The sequence below is a fragment of the Alligator mississippiensis genome, chromosome 11 (genome assembly GCF_030867095.1).
Source record: "Alligator mississippiensis isolate rAllMis1 chromosome 11, rAllMis1, whole genome shotgun sequence".
Lineage (NCBI taxonomy): Eukaryota > Metazoa > Chordata > Crocodylia > Alligatoridae > Alligator > Alligator mississippiensis.
In genome coordinates, this window is record NC_081834.1 from 46,342,381 (window position 1) to 46,368,304 (window position 25,924).

General features: G+C 57.2%; 3 protein-coding genes across 5 annotated transcripts; 1 reads left to right on the forward strand and 2 right to left on the reverse strand.

The window, feature by feature from the left end:
• Nucleotides 1-345: 345 nt before the first annotated feature.
• Nucleotides 346-8,528, reverse strand: LOC109286128 (uncharacterized). The gene is made up of 13 exons (XM_059714959.1): nucleotides 7,160-8,528; nucleotides 5,895-6,601; nucleotides 5,499-5,641; nucleotides 5,047-5,175; nucleotides 4,630-4,709; nucleotides 4,388-4,490; nucleotides 4,193-4,288; nucleotides 3,893-4,000; nucleotides 3,347-3,482; nucleotides 2,831-2,925; nucleotides 2,504-2,656; nucleotides 1,608-1,755; nucleotides 346-945 (listed from the first exon to the last, which is right to left on the reverse strand). The coding sequence occupies exons 2-13, from the start codon at nucleotides 6,598-6,600 to the stop codon at nucleotides 812-814; spliced, it is 2,031 nt and encodes a 676-aa protein (XP_059570942.1). The 5' UTR covers nucleotide 6,601; nucleotides 7,160-8,528; the 3' UTR covers nucleotides 346-811.
• A 3,468-nt stretch (nucleotides 8,529-11,996) lies between these two features.
• On the forward strand, nucleotides 11,997-20,220 carry LOC102572130 (zinc finger protein 239). Of its 3 annotated transcripts, none has more exons than XM_019485864.2 (3): nucleotides 11,997-12,261; nucleotides 13,857-13,958; nucleotides 15,888-20,220. In XM_019485864.2, exon 3 carries the CDS (start codon nucleotides 15,899-15,901, stop codon nucleotides 16,907-16,909), a length of 1,011 nt encoding a protein of 336 aa, XP_019341409.1. In that variant the 5' UTR covers nucleotides 11,997-12,261; nucleotides 13,857-13,958; nucleotides 15,888-15,898; the 3' UTR covers nucleotides 16,910-20,220. The 3 variants fall into 3 exon arrangements, with proteins under 3 accessions (XP_019341409.1, XP_014466329.1, XP_019341410.1); XM_014610843.3 differs by having other exon boundaries at nucleotides 15,891-20,220; XM_019485865.2 differs by lacking the exon at nucleotides 13,857-13,958 and having other exon boundaries at nucleotides 15,891-20,220.
• A 96-nt stretch (nucleotides 20,221-20,316) lies between these two features.
• On the reverse strand, nucleotides 20,317-23,464 carry LOC106737393 (uncharacterized). The gene is made up of 2 exons (XM_014610841.3): nucleotides 22,162-23,464; nucleotides 20,317-21,237 (listed from the first exon to the last, which is right to left on the reverse strand). The coding sequence occupies exons 1-2, from the start codon at nucleotides 22,877-22,879 to the stop codon at nucleotides 20,702-20,704; spliced, it is 1,254 nt and encodes a 417-aa protein (XP_014466327.1). The 5' UTR covers nucleotides 22,880-23,464; the 3' UTR covers nucleotides 20,317-20,701.
• Nucleotides 23,465-25,924: the final 2,460 nt, after the last annotated feature.

Consider the following 25,924-nt stretch of genomic DNA (forward strand, 5'->3'; position numbering starts at 1 on the left):
CTGAAGCTCAAAAACATTTTTTCCAACTATATTTCCTAAGAGATATCAAATCTACCCAAAGCACCTTGGCAACCTGGAGCAGAAAATCTTTTCCCGCTGTAACTTTCTTGAAACACCTCCCTGACCACCCAAGGTTGACTCACTGAGGAGCAAAGGTGTTTCCCCATTGAACAATATAAACAGCTTCTCAGACAGCTCGACCTAAAAATGCTAAATGCATGGTTTCTTCTGTGTATTATAGACCCAGTTTTCTACAGCAGTGGATTATCTTGTCTTCTTTCTTTCCTTGCATGTCATGAGCTTGTGTTTGACACAGGAATATGAGATGCGCACCGACAGTTATAAGAAAAGGAAACTAAAGCTTAATTTATTATCCTACATCTACTCTTAACTTCTATGACATTTTCAACACTACATATTACACTAAATCTATCTTCAACCATACACATTGTTGTGCCTTTGCTTTCTTCTCTCCCTGAATGGCCCATGATGGCATTGAAGGCAGGCTACTAACACAACAGACGCCAGGATGGTCTGACTATGTCCCAATGCCTCAGAGGAAGGCGAAAAACCCCCAGAAGTTGGTTCCATAAATGAAGGGGGAAAAAATTCCTTCCTGGCCCCAAACGGCGACCAGCCAAAGCCCTGAGGCAGGGGTCACAAAATGCCATCCACACAACAAGAGCGTCCTCCACTTGGCAACCTGGGCTGGAAGATGTTCAAGTTCTTCACCATGAGGGTTTCTCAGGCTGCTTCTCTTTGCAGAGGCTGACTTGTCTATGGCGGACGGCTCGGACTGGATGATGACTTGTCAGTCAGTGGCTTGTGTGGTGGCTTCGGCGCTGTTGCAGCTTTTCTCTGTAGCTGCTGGGCTCCCGGTGAGGTTGGGGAGGTCGTCTTCTCTCAGGGAGGTGCTGTCCGGGTCAAGGTGGATTGCAGGTGTCACTACGCAGTGTAAGAAAAAGCAGCACAAGATTAGATCCATGCACTGGGACCATGATACAAGGCTGTGATGTGAAGAAGTGGGGACTGGGAGCTTTCCCAGGACACAAAGGCCTGAAAATGTGAATGAGGGAAAACACAATAGACCGTGCTTAGCCTCCTGCATGGAAGAAGCTAAACGTCTTTAGGCATCACTGCCCAGACACGTTCAAGATGAGGTAGATGCTCTGAATGGACAACCCCAGCGCCAAAAAGGCCATGGCTGAGAGAGCTACAAGCAAGAGAAAGCAGGTCTCCGACTGTGTGAGCCACAGCAGCATTTAACAGGAGGCAGAGGGTCCCCCCTGTCCTGGGGTGGCTCAGCCACTTGGGAGAGGTCCCAGGGCTCATTCATGAAAGATGGCAACACCCTGCAGGCCCACCCATGCCACCCAGGGCAGAGCAGAGGTTTCCCCAGGGGCAGCAGGGCACGAGGAAAGGCTCCTGCCATTGAGAGGAAGAGAAAGGAAAGACCTGCGGAGGACAGACGCTAGGACAGGGCTCTCTAGGGCAGAGGGGAGAATTGCCCACACGCAGCAGGGAGCAGGTTTGTGTTAGTGCCAAGAGCCTCCCCGTCCCTTCCCACTGATCCCTGCTCCCCAGCGGCAGAGGGGACAGGACAGTACCTGCAGGAGCAAGCGTGGGCGGCTGGAGAGAGGCGAGGACACTGGAGGAGGTAACCAGCAGGCTGTGCCCTTGCAGATCTTTAGGCAGCTCCTTCAAGCCGGTGATGATAAACAGCTTATTCACGACCCTGATGGGGATTTCTTTCTCCTGCAGCGGCACAATAGCCAGTCAGAGCCTCTGCTGCCCCCAGGAAGGACAAGGGATGTGGGGAGGGGTCATGGGGCAGGGATTGGACTGAGAGCAAGGGGTTTTGGTAACAGCCCAGGAAAATGGGGACAGGTTCCCGGAGGGACCTTTTTTCTGAGAGACGTGATGAAGATGGGCGTGGTGGCCAGGGCAATGGGGCAGATCGGCAGTGCCAAGTTGCTGAATCCTCCATTCTCCCTAAAGCAGGTGCAGACTTGGGGACAGCAGGAGAAATGTAGCCATGTGGGGCTCTGGGGAGATCGTAAGGACTCCTGACCGGAGGCTGGGAAGGGGAAGTTTGTTCAGAGGGGACACACACTGTATCTTTAGGCCTGACCAGAGATCTTGACCGTGAGGGTCATGACTTGTAAGAGACAGGCTGGTACCATCCTGCCCAGGCAGATTAATTCATTCCTTTCCCAAGGCACTTGGCAGGCCTCCTGTTCTGCTAAATGCCAGTTTGCTTGGAAGGAAAGGGAGATTTGCACCTTCCAGAGAAGGGCAGGTCATTAATTGAGCTAGTCTGTGAGGTACAAATGGACCCCGCCATGAACTAGGGCTCAGACTGCAGTGTGCAGCGACCTCTCTCTGCTCCATGTTGTCCAGAGGCAACAAGTGGGGATGGGATGACAGCAAATTTACATGGCAGAGGCGAGGGTCCCTGAGCTCACTCTCCTCCCTCTCCACACTCCCCAACGTGGCTGCTGACCTTGTGTCCCATCAAGCAGCTGGCTTCCCCCAGGATTGCATACAGGAAGACAAGCCCAGCTTGGCTGATGTGCATCTGTCTGCTGTGAACTGCATGAAGGGCCCTCTGCAGGAAAGATTTTCTTTGCTCCTCCAGCAAGATCTTTCTCAGCCCCTGCAACAAAAAGATGCAAGGCTTGGCACATCCCACTGAAACCCTACATCTCTGGGGCCTGGCACCATGGCACCCTGGACACTTGTAAGGCTGTAACCCACCGTAGGAAGACCCCTGCAATCCAGAGACACGCATCAGGCTTTCTTCTGCACCCCTTCATCACACCATCCTCACCTCTCCCACTTTCGCCAGGTCCCTGTACTTCTGGACCTGGCTCTGCTCCATCTCACGCTTGTACCGCAGCTCCTCTGCCCCTCGCATGTCTTGGCCTAGGTCAAGTGGAGACACGTGGCTCTGAGCTGCCATCCTAGCTTTGGTGCTCAGCGTTCACCCAACGGGGCTCTGGCTGCCCTTCTGGCACCGTTAAGGGCAGGGCCCCAGCAGGGAGGGCATCATTCAGCAGGAGCCTATCAGGACCAGGCATCCTGGGACCAGTCTGGGCTGGGGGCTCTGGGATGGGTTCCTTGGTGCCCCCATGGGACACCCAGGACTGGTACATTAGCACAGGCTGCAGGGCCACACCTGGGCACTGAGGTGGAAAGGACAAGCTCATTAATGCCGACATCCTGAGTATTTCCCAGGTTGGGAACGGACAGAGGGGGACACAGCGCCTGGCCCCGCACCTGGGACCAGGCTTTTGGAGGGAAACCATTGGCATCAGAGCCTTGTACTCCAGCTGGGTCTCCTTACCCCTCTGATAAAGGAGGATTTGAGCGAGCAGATACATGCACGCCCTGGCTTTGCAGCTGATGGTCTCCTCCGGGTCGTTGATCATCAGACCCAGGCGGGCTGCCATGTCCCCCACCTCCGGTATGTCAGGGGAGCCCTAAGCAGGGGGAGAGGAGCGGGGAATCCATGCATGTCCCACCTTCCCTCCCCACTACATTCCCCAGGCACAGTTGTCTCTCTCCACCTCCCTCCCTTACCCAGCAGGAAGGTGGGGAGGCAGACACCACAGTGCCAGAGCATGACACCCGTCTCTTCCCATGGGAACCTGGAGCCCAGGGACTTGCTCAGGGCCCCAGGATCACTCCCCATGCCTCATGCTCCAGGGCTAGTAGGCCCCATGTCCAGGGCTCACGATGCCTAGAGCAGGCCATGGAAAAGAGACCCGTAAAGAGTCAGGGGGCACCACTGAGGCAGAAGCAGAGGCCTTGGAGTGAAGCTCCTTGTCCAGCTCTGACCCCACTCTCCCAATGGCAGGGCACCAGGACACTGGGGTCGGGGCTCACTGACCTCAAACTGTGGGAGGAGCTGCACAGCAAAGGCAAGGACACCAGTAAACATCTTCATGCCCAGTGCACGGTGCTGGGCATCCGGTGGCTCAATCCATGATGTAAAGTGCTGTGGGAGGAAGATGTTAAGATCAATGGGCACGTGCCCTGCCTAACTCAGTAGCCTTGGCATCCTCCTCCTCAGGGCCTGGGTTTCGAGCTCAGACTTCTCCATCGTCCTTACACTTTGAGAGAGGCTTGCTGCAGTGCAGAGGGCAGGAGCTATCCCGGCCCGAGCCCAGCCCCTCTGCATGGTGCTCACCTCCCAGATGGAGTAGAGCTTGCCCAGGCTGGGGGCGCTGGACAAGACGCAGCACAGCAGGCCCTCCAGGTACTCCTCGTACAGCCGCTGCATGACCTGGAAGGGGAGGGAGACCCAAGGGTCAGTGCCACAGAGCCTGGGGCCTCTCCTGCCAGGGGGTGGCTTGTGGGACATGGCAGTGGGAGGGGGACATACCTGGTTTCGGTGGGTCTCACGCCCTATGGCCAGGAAGCTCTTGTCCACGGCGGCCCGCAGGAGGCGCGAATCCAGCGCTGGCTCCAGGTTGAGCTTCGGGTCGCTGTGAGGAGAGAGGAGCCTGTGTCACACTGAGCTATGAGGGGCGGCAGTGGCACTGGGGTGGGCAGGAAACAACCTGGAAAGCTGGGCATGAGCAGTGGGGATACCCCTGGCGGACAGTCAGGCAGAGGTCCCGGTACCTGAGGCAGCGGATGGCATCTATGCTGTACGCCAGGATGTGTTTTCTGTCGGCCTCCACTGAGATGGTCTCCATCAGGTCCTGTGAGCCCCAAAGGGGACGGGGACGTAAGGATCAGCCACATCCCCCACGGGAGACCACCCAGTGCTGCAGGAGCAGGCAGCAGGATCCCAACCAGCCCCCTCCCACCCACCCAGCTGGGCTGGCCCTCTGCCTCCCACGGCCTTGCAACCATGGCACTCAAACCTCTCCTGATCCCACCCTCACCTGCCCTCTAGACGCAGGATTGCCCAGCGCCCAGGCCCAGGCACGCCTGCCCTTCTCCCTCTCATCCTACTCCACCTCTCCCCTCCTTCCTGGTCTCACAAGACCCTATTTCCATTCCTTCCCTCTCCCCACACCATCCTGTGCTGCTCACCACGATCCTCTCCAGCACGGCTGCTTTCAGGCCCTCCAGCTCCACAGCCACCTCTCTGCTCTGGTCCGCAGCGATGGTCAGGCTAATGATGGCCAGCAGGAAGCGCTGCCTGTCCTTCCCGTCCAGCATCTACCAGGAGCGAGACCAGGGCTAAAGCAGGCTCTTAGCCAGGGGCCTCCTGCTCCTCCCCAAACCCCCTGTGGGACTCAGGCCTCCTCTGCCCCCACGGTGCTGAGATGCATCTCCTCGGGGCAGGCGTTGTAAAGAGCAGGGCAGTGTCCGTGGAGGGAGGGACCCAGCTGGGGCTTCACAAACACCCACCTCGAGCAGCGCCCCTGGGCTCAGTGTGTCCCCTTGCGGGCTCTTGGTCCCAGGGGCTGACCTCCTGCCATGGGCCGCATGGGGGAATGGAGGACTGGTTGGGTGCCGGCTCCGCTGGGGCAGTTTCATACCTCCCCTGGGTCCTGCAGGTGTTTCTTCACAAGGAGGAGGGCAGCTTCTTCCGGGGACCTTCCATCTTCCTCCTCCTCCTCCTCCTCCTCCTCCTCTTCGTCCTCCTCTTCTTCCAGCTCCTTGCCGGCCGGGCTGGGAATCACTGCACAGGGAGAAAAAGGGAGAGGGTCACTCGTGTGCCCCTGAGGGGAAGGGAAGTGGGTGTTGGGGAAGAGATGGTGTCGTGCTCCCACCATCAGCACTAGGGTCCCCTGTCTGCCCCAGGACGTGCCAGGGAGGTGTGCGGCTCAGCCCCTCACCTTGGCCAGGATCCCCCTGCCCAGCCCCACGAAGGGTCCAACTGGCCTCGCTTAGTGAAAGGTGCTGAGACCTCCGGCCCCAGCGGCTCCCCTCACCTGTGCGGGTGGCACCGGGGGCCGGGCTGGTCCCAGACTCCAGGGAGCTACTGGAGTCCTCCGAGGAGGAGCTGCTGGTCGACGTGGTGGTGTTGGACTCCTCCGAGCTATCGGTGTCCTCCGAGGAGGAGCTGCTGCTTGAGCTGGTGCTTTTGGCCTCTGGGGAGTTTTCAGGGTCCTCCTCCGAGAAGGAAGAGGAGCTGGTGCTGGTGCTCCCGGACTCCTGGGATGTGTGCCAGTCATCCCAGGAGGAGCTGCGGCTGAAGCAGGGGCTGCTGTGGGCCTGGCTCAGCTCCTGCCCCAGGGCGGCTGGGCCTTCGTCCCCGGCTCGGCAGGGGGCTGCCTCCTGCTGCGGGGCTGCAGGGCCGGGCTCCAGGCTGCCCGATGACCCAGGAGGGGAGCTGCATGGCTCTTCGGGTGCCTGGTGCTGTGATGGTGCTGGCTCCCGCCTGCCCAGGCGCACCCAGGGCCACCTCCATCTGGACTTGGAGGTGGCTGATTTCTTTGCCTCCTTTCCCCTGCCGCTGGGAGCTGCCGGTTTTCTTTGGCAGCAGATGGGGCACAGCCACCTCCTTGCTCTGATGGGCCCCTCCTCGTCACGGCAGGTGGGGCCCCGATCCTCCTGCCCAGGCTCCCTGCTGCTCTCTTCTCCCATGGAGAGCACCTTAGCCGACCTCCTCCTCAGCACTCGCCGCAGCCTGTCCATCCTGGCACCGAGCAGGAGCAGTTATCATATTGACCACCACTGGGGTTCAAAGCATCCCCTTTACACTTATGTACCCCCTCCTCTGCTCATCCAAGACACAGGCAGGTGAACCCTGGGTTAGAGCCATGTCCAAAGCCTCCCTGGCACTAGGGTTGACAGGTGGGGACAGCCCTGGGCTCAAAGTCCAAGACCTGCAGCTGGTTTAGACACACAGCTCCCTGCTCCTACACTCCCCTCTCACCCCACATGACTGGCCATGGGCTGAGGCCCCTGGTTGTCGAGAATGCCAAGGAGAGGAGGACAGAGGCCCCTTCCCTGGGTCCTATGGGTGCCCAGCAGCATCACAGATTTGGGCTCCCTGCATGCTCAGTCTGGGCAGCACTGGCTGAGCTGGGAGGGGTGGGGAGCTTCAGCACCTGGGGATGTCTCCAGCCCACTGGAAGTGGTGTGAGGGAGCACCAGGGGCTGCGTGCCCACATTGCAGGAGGTAGATTTTCTGCCCGTTTCTGCATATCCTGCACAGAGATGGGAAGCCCCTGTGGTGCTGCAGGCCCCTCACCTGCCCCGGGGATGGAGCGCTGCTGGGCGGGTGCTCACAGGCCCTGGTGACGCCGCACTCCTCCCTCTGGCTCTGGACTAAGGTCTCCTGCCTCTCCTCCGATGGATGTCCCTCGCCGCCTCAAGCTGCAGTCGCTGCCGTCGATGGGGGGACGCCTACCCCTGAAAAGGACTATGCCATCCTGTTGGAAGCCATCCTCGTGCACCGCCTCTTCCCTCAAAACAAATCTACACTTTTCCTCCATCCCACCCCTTACCCTCTCTCCTTGCCTATACCAGGACCCTTGTTCTTCCTGGACCTTCCCTTGCTGACCCTTTCCTGCCATGCAAGGGAAAGTCCTGCCACCCTCCACCAGACTCTTTCCTCCCCACAGCTGTTACTGCTTGTTCCTGGAGCTTTACTGGATGCCTGTTGGTACCCAGGAGAGACCAATCCCCTGCTCTGCACCATCAAGACAGCTGGCTCTAAGTGAATTGTAACTGGGGTCCAGTCCACTCTGGCTGTGCACCGCGCTCCAGCCGTCCTGGTGGGGAAGGGAGCCCTGTCCCAGGAAGCACTGGGAAGATGTGTGACACGGGTGCCAGAAAAGATGTTCTGGATTGGAAATAAAACACGCAGAGTTAAAGGAGAAACATTTCTCATCATGGCGTCGGCAGGGGGTGGCATCCAGAGCATGCCCAGCTTCTGCACCCTACACACATGACTGCAGGGAGCGTTACTTAGCCCCTCACGCCAAGGGCAGGGTCCTGTTGACTCCGTCTTGATGCTTCACATTTTCCATGGACACGGGCCACAGGCCTGAAAGCACAAGAGCCCCTCGCTCCCCTCCCAGCTCGACCCCTGCCGGCGACTCCGGCAGCGTTGCCCAAGGACCGATCCTGACCTGCTCACTCCGGGCTGAGAGATCGCAGAGCCAAATCCTCCACGAAACTGGTTCTGCTGTCGCTCTCCAAACGGCGCCTGATGATTACTAACGGAAACAAGACAGGACATTTCAAATCACATGAACATGGAGGAAATACTTACTCTTCCCCCTGGACTGCAATTTCAAGGAATAAATTAATTGATCTGGGTTTGTGCTTCAATTCTGCCCTTCATTAAAAAGGAGGAGAAACCCCATCTCCAGGTGTCTGCGGTGGGGCAGCTCGGCCGGGCTTGGCTCCGTTTCCTCCCTCCGGGCTTTCCACAGGCACAAACCACCCCCGAGGGAAAGGCGACTGCAGGCTGGGGGACACACCGCTGGTCCGCTTTTCGACGGCCCACCGGCGCCAGCTCTACACGCTCGTCTGCAGGACAATCCACCACGCCGCCCTCGCGTCCCGCCAAGACACCAAGTGGCGGGACTACTTTGGCGAGGGCGTAGCCAACGGTCCTCGGTGGCTCAGCGTCTACTCGGAGCTCGTCCCGAGAGCCGCTGGGGACCTAGGCTGGCGGCTCCTTCACGGGGGGGTCGCGTGTATCTGGCGCGAGTCGACACGGTCTCCGACCAGTGTCCCTTTTGTGACCAGAGGGGGACCCTGACGCACCTGGTCCTCGAGTGCGCCAGGCTGCAGCCCCTGCACCTCCTCCTCCAGAACCTCTTGCTGAAGTTCTGGCTGCACTATTCCCCGCACCTTTTGGTTTACGCACTCCCCATCCGTCGCCCTACCTAGGCCCGGGACCAACTGGTCAACCTCCTCCTGGCTCTGGCCAAGCTCGTCATCTGGCTATCCAGGAAGGAGGCTCTGGCCGGGAAGGCTTCCGGTCACCTCGGAGCGTTTTTCCTCGGTGTCCTTTGCGCCCATCTCCGGGCAGAGCACCACTGGGCAGTAGCCGCTGGCAAGCTGAAGCAGTTTGTTGGCCGGTGGGCGCTGTCCGGGGTGCTCTGCTTACTGTCCCCCGGGGGAGCACTCGTTTTGAACCTCTGACCCCCACGTGCACACCCTGTTTTTCTTTTGGTTGTCCCCCGCAATGTTTATTTAAATGTCGGGAGCCCAGCCGCCCAATAGAAACAGCGGCGGCCCCCGAAGAATTTTTTTGTTTAGCTACCAACGTCATCATCTGTCCGGCAACCAGCCGGACGCCGGCATCGACATCAGCCACCCGACCGGGGTGGCCCTAAGATCTATTCGATGAACAGAGACTTTCAATAGTCCCGAGGGAAAGGCGCAGACCTGGTGCCCGCTCTTGGCTGAACACAACCTGCAGGATCGGGTCCCACTGCCCTTCCCGGTCCCATCGCTGGTGGGGCTGGTGCAAATCCCACCCCGTCAGGCCACGTCCCCCTGGGACACCTTGTCCAGGAGCAGGAGGGCACCGGCCCCGCGGCTCTTTCACATCTGACTCTGACAACCCCTGGGGCAAGAGGCCTCCTCTCGACACCCGCGTTGCCTCAGGCGGGGGCACAAGAGGGGCAGCGCTCTCCGCAGCCGACTTACCCGTCTGTGCAGACCCCGGGCACCCGGCAGCACCGCTCCAGCCTCCGCCGGCAACTGCCTGGAATCCCGCGGCGCCGCGATGATACGAACGCTGCCGCGGCAACGCCCGGGGACCAGCTCCATCGCCCCCCCGCACCCAGCGCCGCAGCCCCCCGCGGCACCGCCATGTCCCCTGGGGCCACTGTCCATGTGCCTGGGGACGCCTGTCCCTCGGGGCACACCAGGTGCTCCCCCAAATTGAGGGCAGGGGGGGAAATGCCCAGTCCACTCACCCACTTTGCCACAACCACTGTGTTTTTCACCAGAGCCAACACAAGGAATGGGCACGGCGGTCACCACATGGAGCTGTCTGCATGGCACCGGGGCCCTGCTCACAGCTACACCCCCGCCAGGCTCCCTGGCCTTGCTCTGCGCTCCCTTCTCTGAACAGGCGCAGGGGACCCAGCACAGGGCTGTGCACCGCATGAGACCCTGTGCAGCCTGGCTCCAGTGACTGGCGTAGTGGTCCCACAACCGCATCGTAGGCCCAGCTGCAAATTTCCTAGCTGCCAAAACACCTCCTGGATCCAACTCCACGTGGGGCCCCCAGGCTCCATCCAGCTTCTTAACAGCGTGGAGGAGGCGACCCACTTCTGTCTGCAATCCAGCACTAATAGGGGGTCCTACTCCTCCCGAGCAGACAGACAGACAGCTCCATACCTGCCTGTTTTCAGTCACTAACCAAAACCTAGCCCCAGCCTCAGTTCAGGCTGCTCCAGCAGCCTCCGGCAGGAGCCCCTGAGCAAGCTGACTGCAGACACTGGCTGGGAAAGCCCCACAAGCTCCTTGAGGAGTCCAGCGCTGCTGCCCTTCCCAACCACAGCCTACATAGGGGGCCCAGGGTCCACCCCATTTCCAGGCAGCAGGGACTGGCCAAACTACCAGTGTCCAACAAACAGCACTGGGAGCCCTGCCATTGCTGCTTGAAACCCTTCCCATTCTCTAACCCCACCCCGAGCTTGGGCTGCCCCAGCACCCCCCAGACATGTGACCAGAACGTCTTCACTGCACAAAGCTGGGGCAAACTCCTGAACCCATCACTGCACCCTTATTCAGGTCCATGTATTTAGCACAGTAGCTGGGGTGCTATCAGTTGGCAGCCTGGCTGGCCCAAGAAATATTTATTTCTATCTATAACCCCAGCCCAAATTCCTGCTCCTAATTCAAACCCATATACTTAACACCGTGGCTGGGGTGGTTGTCAGTTGGCAGCCTGGCACAGTCAAATTGTGTTTTGGCCAGGCAAGACTCGGGTCAGAGATGTCCAGGAGAGTCCCCCAGTGCCATAGTCTCATGGTTTTGGGTGGCCCAAGAAGCATTTCCATCTCTGATCCCAGCCCAGAAACCAGTTCTTCATTCAAGCCCATATAATTAGTACGGTGGTTGTGGGGGGATTATCAGTTGGCAGCCTGGCATGGCCAAAGCATGTTTTGGGCTGAGCAAGACTCTGGTCAGATATGTCCAGGAGAGTCCCCTTGTGTCACAGAGCCATGGTGTGGGGTGGCCCAAATGGATTTCCATCCAGAATCCCAGCCCAAAATCCAGTTCTTTATTCGAGCCATCATATTTCGTAAAATGGGCACAGTCAAACCACACTTTGGACTGGGCAGGACTGTGCTCAGGGCTTTTTGGGACAGTTCCCCCATGGCATTGAGAGGAAGTTTGGGGTGGCCGAAGAAGTATTTTGCCCCATAATCCCATCTTAATCTGGCCTTCATTTAGGGCTCTGTACTTGATACGGGATATTATTTTACATATTAATTAGTACATAAGCATAGTTAATGAAATTCTCTCTCTTTAGGATGTGTAATTCATTAATAACAAGCTTTTATTGGATCTAGATTAGTTTTGAAAAAGGAACCGGCAGGCTGAAATAAGGAATAGGGAACCAGGAATAAGGAACTGGGGAATAAGCAACCAACTCAGCTTCATCTGAGATCAGAGGAAGCATCTCCCTCCTTGGGTCTGGGGTCCCCAGCTTTTTGCAGAGAAATGGTCTGTCTTCCCTGCATGGAGCACCTTGGATGGGCAGGAGGGGGGTGTCCTGAATGGGAGAGTCTCATTGCAATAGTCAGCATCAGTTTCTTCCTTTTTGCACCTCTGGGATCTTGCAAAGGACAATGCCCAATGTGAGATTGAGCCCAGGAAAGCTTGTGCTTTACTTATAGCTTATTTAGTTAGCCTACAAGGTGCACGTCTACCCTGCCCGGCCAGCTGGACTCCAGGCAGCAGCAAAGAGCTCCTGCAGGGAAGGAGAAACACTTCCTGCTGCAGGGGACAGGTTTGCATGTGACACTGCCTGTGTGTGCGTGAAACCGTGCAGTTTTCTGTAGCTAAAGGACAGGGAGCTGCGTGGGGCTGGGGCGGGCTTGCACAGTGATGCTGCCCTGGGGCCTGCGGGTGCCAGTCGCTCACATCCAGACTTCTCTGGCTCTTGTGTGCAGGGGGAAGCCAGGCTCCTCCTGTCCCTCTGTTTTTCTTCCTGGGTCAAACACTGCTGCCTCCTCCATTGTGATCTGGGAGCCGGGGCTAAGCAGCTGCTGGGGAGAGCGGTGCCTCGCAGCCAGCCTCTGTGCCCAGCCTGGGGGCACTTTTTCTGGCAACCCCAGACTCTGCCAACACCAGCTGCTGAGCCAGAGGGTCCAGGTAATGGAGAGAGACCTGGGGGAAGGTGCTGGGGGTAGGCAGAACAGGGGCTGTCAGCACACACGGCAGGCCGAGCTGTAGCAGCACTTAGAAATCTGTTGGGATTGCACCTGTGGGTGTTTTAGGACTAGTCCTCACGTAGCTAAGGGGCAGTCCCTGGTGCAGTTCCTGGGCATGTACCTTGCGGGCTAGTGCTGCATGAAACAGATGCCCTAACTTTGCCAGCAGCTGTGCTAGGGGCTGCTCCATCAGCCGGACCAGGGTATTCGAGCAAGGAGATGGGGAAAGGGAAGATGGACTTCAGGTGAAGCCTGAATATGACCCAGTGGGGTTTTCCCCTTTGCCTCAATTGTCAGGAAAGGAGGGGGGAAAAATAAGACGGATGGTGGAAGAAAGAGAAAGGGGAGGACAGAGAAGGTGACATGGAAAGGAGGGGAATATGAGTTTGTGTTTAGGGTTATTCTTCATTTAAAGCATGTTATTCTGTATCATGATATAAATCAGTGGTGGGAAGGAGGTATCCTTTTGATTTAATCAGAAACGGGTAAGACTTGGGTGGTGTCGATCCACGAGACAGATCTGCTGTGGAGGGACAACCTAAGACAGGGTCCTGGGATACAGTACATCCTTAATTATCCAAACCCCTCTGAAAAGCACATGCTGAAGAGCCATTGGGGTCCCTGAAATCATTCAGATAAATCAAAACTGCAACATCATGTGAGAACCTGCTTGTGCTAGCTTCGGATGCACAATGCAAAATCATCCCAAACTTAAACACAGTAAAGCTTAAAAAGAGAACAGCGGGATATAAAATAACAGCAGTTACAAGTTACAGAAATACAGTTGCCATTCAAATACAGGGTTCAGATACCTTTGGTGTACTGTAATATAAAGTGTAGTGTGCGACACTGTCCCTAGAAACTAGATCCTAATGTACGTGCGCACAAGTATCACAAATAAGCTGTCCAGAGACACGTGAGTTAGTGCAGCTTAAATGTGTGTGCCTAATGGAACCGCCCTAGCAGCTTTTTTTAAAATAAAGGTTTCGTGAGTTATATGGATATCTAAATTCTTCCAGATTTTGTGGTTATTCCATATCATTTTCTAATATGGCAACATAATTCCCATTGGTTATGCCCCTTTTCTTTTAAGTAGTCAAATACTGCTCTCAGTTGTTCCTTTGATTTGATTTTGATCAATTTAGACTTGTAGAATATTAATTTATTATTTGTGCATATAATGCACTTTCTATGAATACCCACTTTTAATATAAAGCTACCTTAGATGTTGCCTTTTTTATTATTATTAGCCACATTGGATAAATCTCAGCATCCTCATTTTTTCTCTCTCTTATGAAACAATTGCAAATCACCTAAAAAATTCACCTGTTTCTCAACTCCATTAACCATTAAAATATTTCCTCAGTTTTAGAGGAGAACAATTGCCTCAAATTGCCGAGCTGATTTTGGGATTCATATATTGGGTAATAAGAGGTTGTCTAATCTGTTGAAGGAAAAAAGCATAACAAGAAGTAGTAGCTGGAAACTAAACCAGACAAATGCAAATTAGAAGTAAGCTTTCCATTTTTAACACAGGAGGGTGAGACGCTTTTGGAAGAAACCAGCAGGGGAAGTGGTGGCTTCTCTGTTTCTTAATATCTTCAGATCAAGGCTTGCAGGAAGACAGGCTTTACACAGGTGAGCGAATGCTGGGTCGAGTAGGTGTCTTTCTCTTGCCCGTGTGATGCAGGAGGCCAGACTAGAAATGATATGCCCTTCTGGGTACTAGATAGGGGAAGGGTATTAAACACAACGTTTTGTCCCTGACAATTGAGAATCAAAGGGTTTCCTCCATATATCATAGCTTGCCCCATTGGAGGGAACAGTATCTCTCAGATGTTAAGGGAAGAATCAGCCAGTTTTGGTCAGGCAAGGCTGGATGGAGGGGTTGGGGGACAAGTCCCCTGTTCAGCTTTGCTGATGCTGCCCTGTGCATAACAAGCTTCCTTCTCCTCCAAGCAAAATCCAGGTTACCTAAAAAAAATCCCCCACAAAAAAACCCTCCATCCCTTACTACAATGCTACAGCAGTAACTAGCCCTCAGCAAAGGGGTTCTCCCCAGACGGTCCTTACAACCACTGACAAATGGCCTATGTGGTGGCCGTTTTCCCTGCCACGAGTGTCAGCTGTCCTTGGCATGAAAATGGGGCCACAATTTTCTGCCAACAGCAGAGCAGCACGGCAAAACCATGGGTGAGGAAGGGAAGGAAAATCTCTTGACTAAGATTTCCAGCCATACATTATCCCAGGGTTGCTCAACCCTTAAACCCATGGGTCGGATCTCTCCTCTGGCATTGTATCATCTGATCTGTAGGACTTACCATACATTGCTGGGGAACCCCATGGGTCATGACCCTGTGCTGGGCTCATCCCTGGTGCTTGGGGGCTGGGCCAAGGCAGCGCAGGACCCCAGAGCCTGATCCCGGCACACAGGACCTGGGCAGAGCTGGTGTGGGTCTCTGGGGCCTGATCTTAGCCAGGCAGGGGTAGCTTGGGGCCACAGGGCCTGATCCCAACATAAAGGGGTAGTGTGAGGCCTGATCCAGCCCATGGACCAGATCCACACTGTTCTGTCTGGCCCATGGAGCCAAAACTGTGAGCACAGCTGCTTTACCCCATCCCATGTACTGCCCAGGCAAGCTTTCTGCACCAGTTCACTGCCCTCCATTGCTGCTGCCCGCTCCCAAGCACCTCAGATCCATCCCCTTTCCTGCCCGTCTCACAGCAAGGCTGACCAGGGCTCCCCACTGCCCCAGTCGATGAGAGGGATGCAGCTGAGGAGAAACAGGGAAGGGAGGGAAGATGTTGGGGCGAGAAGACCTGGAGAGAGACCATAAATGTGAGGGGAGGATGGGCAGGGAAGTGGGGAGGTGGGAGAACGATACAGGGCAGGAGGGTGTTGCAGCTTCCCTATACCACGGGGTGGAAGAGGGTGCAGAGCACCCAGCAGCTAGAAGGGAGTTTTGGTGCCAGCAGTGCTCCAACATGCATTGGTGGTGGTTGGGTACACGACCTCCTCCTGAAGTCACACAGGTGAGAAGTCCCTGTACTCCCAGTTTGCTGTCTTACTAGTCTATGAATGTTTAAAAAATATACTTATGACTGGAGGTTGAATGTTTGAGACTGACAATACTGCTCCTAGCCTTACCCTCCTGGTACTCCTAGACTTACCCTCCTGGGACATATTTCTGTGTCAGATCTGTATCTAATGTCACCAGCACCAGTTCACTGTCACTGTAAGTGGCACAGAAGAATGACCCTGGATGGAAGCAAATGTGATCAGTAGCTATCTTTCCATCCATAAGGGTTGCCAAGGGTATGGGGGAGTTGTTTCTTTAGCTGCTCCCTTCCGATGGCTCTGGTTATTTCTAAGAGGAGGTTGCTTGCTTTCTCTTTACTCAAGGCACTACCTAGCCCTCTTGGATGGAGCTTCCTAGATTAACCAGGTACTGTCTCTTCTGTTGTGCTCTGGAAGCTCTGAACAATTGCTGGGTTGCTCTTGGTCTTCCTTCCACGATACTCGGCACAGGGAGTGACTTGCACTCAGCCTTTACCTCTTTATTTCAGCAGATGAGACCATGAGTGACAGTGAAGAGAAGACTCCAGAGCAGGAAGGCACCAAGCAAATGGAAACACAAGGAACGCTGTTGGGAAGATCAAAAGGGAATGTTTCCCAGACCTGTAGGCCAGGAAAAGTCTGGGGGAATCGGTATAGCCCAGAGAGGCCTCTGGGATCACCCACAGGAGAGGAATCCAGGCTTTGTGGAGGGGGAGGTAAAGATCTCCATGGAACCATGGTCCAGCAGAGAGGCCACGTGGAAGAGAGAAAATACGCATGTGCAGAGTGCGGAAAAAGCTTTAACTGGAGCTCGCACCTGATTAGGCACCAGAGAACTCACACGGGGGAGAGCCCGTACGAATGCCTTGATTGTGGGAAGAGCTTCAATCGGAGCTCAAACCTTCTTAGGCACCAGAGAACCCACACGGGGGAGAAACCCTACAAGTGCTTTGACTGCGGGAAGAGGTTTATTCAGAGCTCCGAGCTCATCACGCACCGGAGAATCCACACGAGAGACAAGCCCTACAAATGCCCCGACTGCGGGAAAAGCTTCAGCCACAGCTCCAACCTCATTAAGCATCGGAGGATCCACACGGGGGAGAAACCCTACAAATGCCTCGAATGTGGGGAGAGTTTCAATCACAGCTCAAACCTGACTAAGCATCGGCGAATCCACACAGGCCGGAAGCCCTATAAATGCCTCGACTGCGGGAAAACCTTCAGTCAGAGCTCAGAGCTGATGATGCATCAGAAACTTCACATAGGGAAGAAATCCTACAAATGCACTGAGTGTGAGAAAAGTTTCAATCACAGCTCAAACCTTATCAAACACCAGCGTATCCACACGGGACAGAGACCCTATGAATGCTCTGACTGTGGGAAGAGCTTCATTCAGAGCTCCAACCTCATTAAACATCAGAGGATCCACACGGGGGAGAGACCTTACAAATGCCTCGTCTGTGGGAAGAGCTTCATCCAAAGCTCAGACCTTATTTCACATGAGAGAACCCACTCGGGAGACAGACCGTGAATGTGGGAGAAGCTCCTGACTGGATGAGGCAACAGCAAAGGCATGTGGCTTAACGCTTAATGTTGTCCCGTTTAATGCCTTCCATGCAGAGCATACCGCAGGAGGAGATCACCTGTGAGATTGCACCATGCACCAAAATCCTATTGAAGTCCTGGTCAAAGTTAAAAACAAATGCATTTCCTAACTCCCCCACACACCTGTGGCACTTGTTTCCCAAGCACCTCTGGGTTGAGGATACAGCAGCATCTGATCCTGAGCTGATCAGTGACCCTCCTGCTCCACCTGGGATGAGCAAACCCCAGGCAGAGAAGGACAAACCCTGTAAGTACCTGCTGCTGCCCTGGCTGCTCAACTAATCTTTTTCTGCCTTCTAAGGATACCCCGCTCCTACTGCTTTCTGCCTTCCTGTGCACACTTTCTCTTCCATGTTGGCTGGGACACATGGACCAGGCCTCTAGATACCTGTTGTCATCTCTACCAGCTCCTGAGCTTGACCTTGCCCACTTATCCGGAGCTGCTTCCTGCTGGGTGAGTGTCCCTGACAGCTGATAATCCTTTCCCAACACTGCCTTCCCCAAATCCCCTGGCGGACAGGGTTCTGGCAGGATCAAATGCTAGAGGACCAGAAGGCAGGGAACTGGGGGACTGAATGTTTGGGGTGCTGGAGAGCAGCAGCCAGAGAAAGAAAGTTACAGGGATTATTGAGCATTTGGGGATTATGGCATAGGAAAGGACAAAGTTATGGCTGCTGTGTCCCCTTCCCAGCTCCCATTAAGCCTATCTTCCCTGCCTCCTCTACATTGAGAAAGCACCACTGAAACAAGACTGATTTCTCGAAGGTGTAGAAAGGCCGGGAAGCCTAGAAATCCCACTTCAGCCCCAGCCCCTGAGGACTTGCCCGGATCAGGAAGAATGACGGGCATCGGCTAACATATTCCCCCTACCCACTACACTGGATACCCACCATTTTTCCTAGTCTAGGATGACCCAGAGTATTGTTATCTGGACTATTCCCTTTGTTAGCAGAGGGATTTTTGAGCTGTTGTGTCCCCACTTTGGGTACCCATTGCTCTGGATAGCACTGAAGGCCACTTATTTTTGTCCTTTTCTTTTATAAAGCATAGTGACAAAGACAGTAAAAAAGCTGGGGTGTTTTTGAGCTTCTTTGTTATCTGGGGTTGTTAGCAAGGATGAGAAGGTTTTCCTGTGATTCTTTTCCTCCTCTCACTTCCCACACAGAAGCATTTCCATGGCCTGAAAGGCCTTCCCAGCAGGTCATTTGACCAGGTAGGGAGTCATATGACCAGGTGGACTTAGTTATTTGTGTTTAGGAATCATACTTTTAATTTATGTGATCCTATATCAGACTCATGAGGATCCCAGCTGTGCTGTAGGATTTTGAATACATCACAAACACAGGGTGTGTTTACACATGTACTTGATGCAGGACCAGTTTACTTGTGAGACAACTACTAATAAGTAAATGCTCCCAGGCAGGCGTCTACATGTGCAGAGATGTGAGAGCAGATTTGCTGCTCCCAGTAGCAAACTCTTTCATGTCCTGTGGCCCTGAAATGGGCCCCTGCCACCACCAGGGGCAGTGCAAGGCAGAAAGAAGAAGCTGGCAGCCATCTTTAAAAGCCAGCCCCACTCCCTGCTCCCTGGCCAGTCACTTTCCTAACCACAAACAGCATGTGCAACACAGGGGCAGCATGTGGCAGCTCTCTCCTTGCTGCCTCTGCCTCCCCTCGCCATGGCTGCTCTGGCCCTTGCCCCTGGCAGCGATGACCAGTGCCTGGAGCTTCTGCTGGCTGCCACACTGGCCCTGCTGGCCTGCTGCACTGACCTCTGGCTGGTCCACAGCCCTCTGGCCTCTTCCAAATCCCCCAAGTGCAGCGACTGCCTGCCCGACCACTGCACATTGTCCCAGGGCCTCTGCAGCCATGCACCTGCCATCTGGATCCCATCCAGCTGGCTGGACCCTGGCAGGGATGCCGATGATGCCCTCCATGATGCTGCCTCTGGGGCTGCCCTCACCCGCCTGGGCCTCCAGCCCTGCTGCCTCTGGGCCCCCTGGGTCAGCCAGGACTGGTGGCTGCACATTGTTCAGCGCACCTGGGAAGTTGAGCAATGGCTAGAGGCATTCAGGATGACCTAGGTCACCTTCCTGGACCTCCTGGGCCAGCTCCACCTGCATCTGAAGCAGGCCACCTATTTGGTGTGGGCAAGGCCACCAGTGGGGATGCCATCCTGGAGCAGTGCCCACCTTTCAGGATGTGCTGGGATACACGCTGCTCTGGGTGCACAACTCCCTTGTGGTGGTGGTAGGGTTCCATGCCCTGGGCTTCGCCCAGTGCACTGGGGCCCTGAACGGGACCCACATCCCTGTCACCTGTCTGCCGCAAGGCAACCAGCCCTACTACTGCTGGAGGGGCTTTCACTTGGTGGTGCTGCAGGTCGTCATGCACCACCATGGCACCTTCATCAATGTGAGCATCGGCTGGGTGGGCAGTGCCCACGATGCCTGCGTGTTTCACAACTCTGCCCTGCCAGTGCTGGTGCAGAGAGACCGGTTCATGTTGGGGGTGCTGGACCTGCAGCTGGGTGGTCCTGCCCCTCCTCATCAGGAACCCTGCCTATCCGCTCCTCCCCTGGCTCATGTGGGCCTACACTGGCCAGCTGGACCCCTCCCAGGCACACTTTAACCCATGCCTGGTCCGACCCGGACCCTGGTGGAGTGTGCCTTCAACCATCTCAAGGGACTGCCACAGCCTCACCGCCTGCCTTGTTCACTGAAGACAACCTCCCCCGGGTCATCATTGCAGCCTGCGTGCTGCATAACATCTGCGAGGCCTGGGGGGAGCTGTTTTGCCTGGCCTGGGTGGAGGAGGTGCAGTGGGCAAAGGACACCTGGCAGCGGGAGCACCAGCTGCGGTGGCAGCAATAGCAGCAGCCGCCTCCCTGCTGAGGCCCCGGGACAGCCGCATACCTGCCAGCAGGGGCCAGGGCACCGGGTGCAGAAGGTCCTGGCTGACCACCTCCTCCAGCACTCCCAGCTGTAGCCTGGTTACACAGCCACCCACAAACCCCCCCAGGCTCCCCTGCCCACCCCCAGCACCACGCTCACTGCATACACGTCTCCAAACAGCAGTTTTTATTTCCCTGGCAGCAAACAAACCCCCCTCCCCGCTCCCATCCCAACAAACAGAGCCCCCTCCCCCTCCCTCTCCCCCTCGCTCTCTAACAAGACAGCTTCGCCACCACCCATCCCACCCACCAACAATAAAACACCCTTTTCCCTGTGCAAACTATTTACAAGTGGAGTGCTGTGGTATGTCTGTGTGCCTTGCTGGCATGGGTTGCTGTGGGATGGGGTGCCTAAGGGGCAGAGCCCAGGGACAGACAGATGCCCAGCACCCCAGCCTCTCTCTGTTCCCCCATGGGTACACACTTCACGGTGAGTCCAGTGGGTGGGAATCCTTGCCCAGAGACGACAGCAGCTGCTGGTCCCCTGGCACAGACAACTCCTTCTCCAGCAGTCAATGGCCAGGGCCGGCAGGGCTGGCATGCGGTCCTAGCCCTGCTGCAAGCAGCTCCAGCTCCAGCTCCATGCCTGTGTGGGGCTGCGGCAAGTGGTGGGCCTGGGCCCAGGCATGGGGGCTGGGTGGTAGTGGACCTGGGGCGGGGGCCGGGACAGGGGTCCTGGCTGTTGGAGGTGGTGCTGGACCTCTGCCCAGGCCCATGGGGAGGCCTGCTGCTCGGCAGTGTGTGACTGCCAGGGGGCAGGCAGGGCTAGGGCTGGGGCTGGGGCCGGGCTCGGGGCCGGTCAGCAGGAGGCACGAGGGCGACTGCCAGGGCCATCAGGGTGTCCAGCACCCGGCGGTTATCCTCCATGGCCTGCACTGCCCTGCCCAGGACTGCACTCTGCTCCCGCAGGGCCTCCACCCACTCACGCTCCAGGGTGAGGAACTGCGTCCGAAACTCCCGTTCCGCCTGGTCCCGCGCCTCCTCACGCCGGTCCCGCACCTCCTCGCGCCGGTCCCGTGCGTCCTGGCGAGCCACGTCTTCTGCCCGCCACCTGTCCTGGCGAACCACATCCTCTGCCCGCCACCTCTCCTGGCGGGCCACATCCTCCACCCGCCAGGCCCGTGTGTCCACCAGACGGTCCTCTGATGCCGTAACCAGCCGGTCCAGGCGGAGGGTCCTGTCCTGGGACCTCCTTTGGCGGAGCCGGCGCATCCGCAGGGCCCCGGCTGTGGGCGGCGGTGACTCTGAACCCACATCCTGGTTGCCACGTGCAGCCTCTCCACCACATGCAACTGCAGGGCCTGCAGAGCCATGAAAAAGAAGCTGTTTGTGAGATTTTGTAACAATTATGAGATAAAATGCTCTGTACCAGGGGCCACGTAGTGCCCAGCCTCAGAACAAGGGTTGGTCGTACACAGGTGCCCAGAGATGATGATAAGTTGGGTGGGCAGACCCGGACCCAGGTGATGACTGGCTAAGCCCTCCATCCCCGCTCAGTCCCTTGAGGTCTGTGGCCCGCTGGATGCTGGCTGCAGGCAGCTGCTTCCTGTACCACCCCTTCCCAGGGTGAGACAGGCCAGGCTCCTGGCAGCACCTGCTGCTGTGGCTCCAGACCCCGCTGTGCACCCCCCTGCTCCTGCAGGCCAGCTGTTCTGTGCTGCCGTCCAGGCCATGGCACCCAGGCTTGGGGGGTGCAGGGCTCCTGGACAACTGGGACGATGACTTTCCCCCACCCCTGCCCTCTCTGCAGGCCAGCACCCCCCCACTCCCACACTGGTACTGTGCCCCAAGAGTTCCTCTGCTACGTGTCTCCTGGGTGCTGTATGGGGAGCTGTTTGTGTGGACCACGTGGTGCCCAACCCACTACGCCCTGCTGCTGCTGATCGCCATGCTGCCCTGGGTGAACCTGCGCACTTGGCACAGGGCCCTGAGCTTCAACAGTGCGGGGGGCAAGCCCAGCTGCCCCGCAACCTCCACCACTGCCTGGAGGGCTACCTGCAGTTCTGCTACTTGTCCCTGTCTCCTGCTGCAGAAGAGGACATCACTGCTGGCATCAACCCCTTCCTCCATGTGTGAGAAGTCTGTGCCTGCCTAGCTGCTCAATAAAGTTTTGTTGCATGCTGTGGTGGGGGGGAACCTGGGGGCCAGGGGAGTGTGGGAGGGCTGGCTGGGGAGGGGGAGCAGGGGCCAGGGCAGGGAGGGCCGTCCCCCAGCGCAGGGCTTACCACGTGGCCGGGGCTGGTGTACCCGACGGCTCGGCTGGATCCTGGCTGGCAGCAACAGCGTGAGGCTTCCGGCAGACTCGTCAGATGGTGGGGCGCAGAGTACGGGCGCCTGGATAGGGGCCCCTCCTGGGGAGGAGCTCGCACTGCTGATGGCCAGCGGTGACATGGCTGGCTGTGCCTCCTGGCTGGGGCTGAGGCTGTGGAGCTGTTGGGGCAGGCACTGGGCCAGGCTCCCCGAGCTGCTGGTGGAGGCTGCAGCTGGGGAGCCCGGCTGGACAAGCTGCTGGCGCCCCGAGGGTCCCTCCCCCGGTGACCCGTCACCACGGATGCCAGCCTGGGGTGGGGGCTCGGCCAGGCTACCTGTGCTGTGCGCATGGATGCAGCTTGGGTCCCGGGGCGTGAGGATGGCGTCCAGTTGCCGCATAAAGGGCATGGTTTTGCGCGCACTCCCCGACCGACGATTGTGGTCAGAGATGGAAACCCACTGTGCCCGCAAGGCCTTTACCTTTATGCGGCACTGCTGCGCTGTCCGGTCGTAGCCGCGCTCCCGCATCCGGCACGCCAGCCCCTCATAGACGTGGACATTGGAGCGCCCGCCCAGCGCGAACTGCCGCTGCACGTCCTCCTCGCCCCACAGTGCCACGAGGTCTCCCGTCTCCTCCATGGACCAGTTGGCGCCCCGGGTGGCGGGGAGTAGCGTAGGCGACGACGAGGCCATCGGGGCTCCCACGTCGGCTCTCCGGGCCTCCGCGCGGCTGTCCCTGTGCTGTCGGGCCCAGGCAGCTGCCTGCAGCGCCCTGCGCGGAGGTCCGGCACGGGACTGGCAGCGATGCAGCGAGGCAATGTCCCACAGGACCTGCAGGCTCCGGGCAGGCTGCTGGGGGAAGCTGCGGGCAGCTGGAGCTGGCCCCAGTGGCAAGGAGCTGCCTTCAGCTGGGCCTGGGTGCTGCAGGCGTGGAGGGTGCAAGCCTGGCAGCCGCGCCACACTGCAGTGCCAGGCAGCGGTGCTGGGCTGCAGGCAGGCAGGCAGGCAGGCTGGTGCAGGGGTAGCAGAGGCCAAGAGTCCTCCCAGGCTCCCTGCTGCTGTGCCCTAGGGCACAAAGTGCCTGCAGGCTGTTAAGGACCTGAGGCTGGGGCTGGAGAGTCTCCCGGCCCCGGGGCCCTGGGGCTGAGCTCGGCCGGCTCCGTCGTCGCAGGGCTGACTGGGAGTGACGTCTAACACGAGCGTTACTGGGCACGTCCGCACAAGACGCTACGTCGCCGTAGCAATGACCTACTGTGCCATAGGTCGTTGCTACGACGACGTAGCGTCGCCCGGCTTGAGCCGTCACGGGGACGGAACTGCGCAGTAGCAACAAGCGCTGCGCCTAGCAACCGGCTGCTGTGTGCTCGCTCGTTGCTACGGCGACATAGTGTCTAAAAATAACCATGCGGTGGCGGGACTGTGCGGTAACGCCGGAACGGCGTCAGTCTCGGGGGGGGGGGCTGCTGAACGTCTGCCGGAAGAGCATTTGGCCAAAAAAAACAAATATGCAGTGGGGCCTGTGTTGGACTTGACCCCCTTGAAAGGCCTGGTGAATCACAGAGCGATGCCTGCCTGCCTGTTAAACTGCAGCGCAGCAGGGTGGGAATGCTGTGGCTGTGACAGTCCTTGCTTCTTGCCTAATGCCCTGCGGTTCCCTGCTGTGAGCAGGGCCGGAGACCCAAAGACCAGCGTCTGCAGCGCGCTTCCCTGACTTGGGGTGCAGGGGTGAGGATGGGTCTGCCTGGACCCCTGCTTTGGGTTCCCAGGGGCTGCGGGGTATGATGGGGCCAAGTCAGGCATTCTGGTTTCTCTAACAGCTTTGAAGCCCCCTTGTTTTGCTGCTCTGAATAGGGAAATCCTCTGCCAGGGAAAAATGCAGGGGCTGCCCCTCCTCCTCTGAGACTCAGAGATACATTGCTAGGGGCATGCTGGGGAGGGGCAGGCAAGAGAGGGCTGGAGCCTCATGCTCAGGTACACCCCAGGGAACGAGGCGCAGAAATGTCCAAATGATGCACAGGAAAATCCAAAATGATTCAAAATTTTCTTTTCTTTCTTTTTATCTTTTTTACAAATTAAATATAACACTATTTGAACCTTCTTAAGAAATATATGCAAGTACTTGTGTGTGGGGGTGTGGTTGGAGGGTGGAATGGGGTGTGCACATGGGAGGGATTTGTGGGTGGGTGAGGGGAGTTGTGAAAGTATGGGTGTGTCTGTGTGGGTGGCTGTGGATATGGGAGAGGGTGGGTTTGTGTGTAGGGGGGCCATGTGCCACCCCCTAGCACAGCCCCCATAGCCGCATGCCCCACTGCTCACAGCCCTTGCCACCACACAGCAGGCCCTCTGGGCACTCCGGGCTGCAGCAGGCAGAGCCCCTGCAGCAGCACATGGCTCCAGTGAACCCCAGGGGGCTGCCTCCACACCAGCACATGGGGCTCAGGGCGCTGCAGGCAGGAGCTACATGTAGCCCCTGGGGTTTCACTGAAGCTGCACACTGCCAGGGGCTGTGCCTGCTGCAGCCGGGACCACCCCTCCAGCGGTGGGGGCTGTGTACCATGGGGTGCAGAGCATGTGGCAGGGGGGTCCACACCCACCCACAATCCTCACCCCCCCACGCCTACCCTCCCTTCTTGCAGGAAGGACATCTTCTTCCCACTCACCAGCTACACCCCAGGGAATTATGCAATAGCATGCAATTATGCACAGTCATACATTTTACACGCAAAATTACGTGGATGCATAATTGCGTAATTCCCTGGGGTGTATTCAGGGTGCTGCAACTCATGTTGTGAGTTACTGCTGGCACCCGGGGCTTCAGCACCCAGCTCTGTTGAGTTTTTCCCTCTTTCAGAAAATGGAGCAAATCATCTGAGCCCTGGGCCACAGATGGGGATGGCTACCCCGCTGCCTGAGGCCAGGGTGCCCAGAGCAAGGAGCACAAACTCTGCAGGCAGCTCCAGGAGCTCCAGGTGCCTCTGCAGTTTCTGCATCCCATCATTGCCAAAGTAGCTGGCATGAAGGACCAGGATGCTGCTCACTGCTACTCTTAACTCACCTGTTGCTTCCTGAGAGAGAGAGATATGGAGGCCATGGACATGCCACGTGTTTGCTTTGGAGTTAATGAACTTTACTGCATTGTAAAAGTGGAAGGGACATGGGATGCACAGCCTTGCACCGGTATGAGCCATGCCACTCTGGGATAAAGGTGCCCCTCAGAAATTGAGAAGTAACTTTGAGCTGGGGTAAGTGACGCCCACATACCAGTGCTGTGTCCCCCTCCCTAACTGCATCCCTATGCTCAAGGCAAACTCGTTTTCCTGCCTCATGGAGCAGCAGCCTGCCCTGCATGCAGTGAAACTCTGTGTCTATGATCTGTGCAGGGGCATGGCTCTCCGCCTCAGCCCCCTTATGCTGGGTACGAGACAGGAGGGTGGCAAGGGGGGACAGTTGTGTTGGGCAGGAGACCAGAGGGGATGGCCCCAGCAGTCCCACCTGTTCTCACTGCCTGCAGTGGGTGGAAGGGCCAATCCCTCCTGTAACCCTGAACTCCTCTGAGACTCTCCTGGGACAGAAAAGGCTCTGAAACACCTGGGAGGTCAGAAACAGCAGAGCCAGCCCTGCCTCCTCCCTCAGGAGGTAGCACAGATCCACTTGCCTGCATCAACACTTCTCCGGCTAGCTGGTGCTGGCATGGGCACGTTCCACCCCCAGAATTTGTCTCTCCTAGGGAGTTTCACC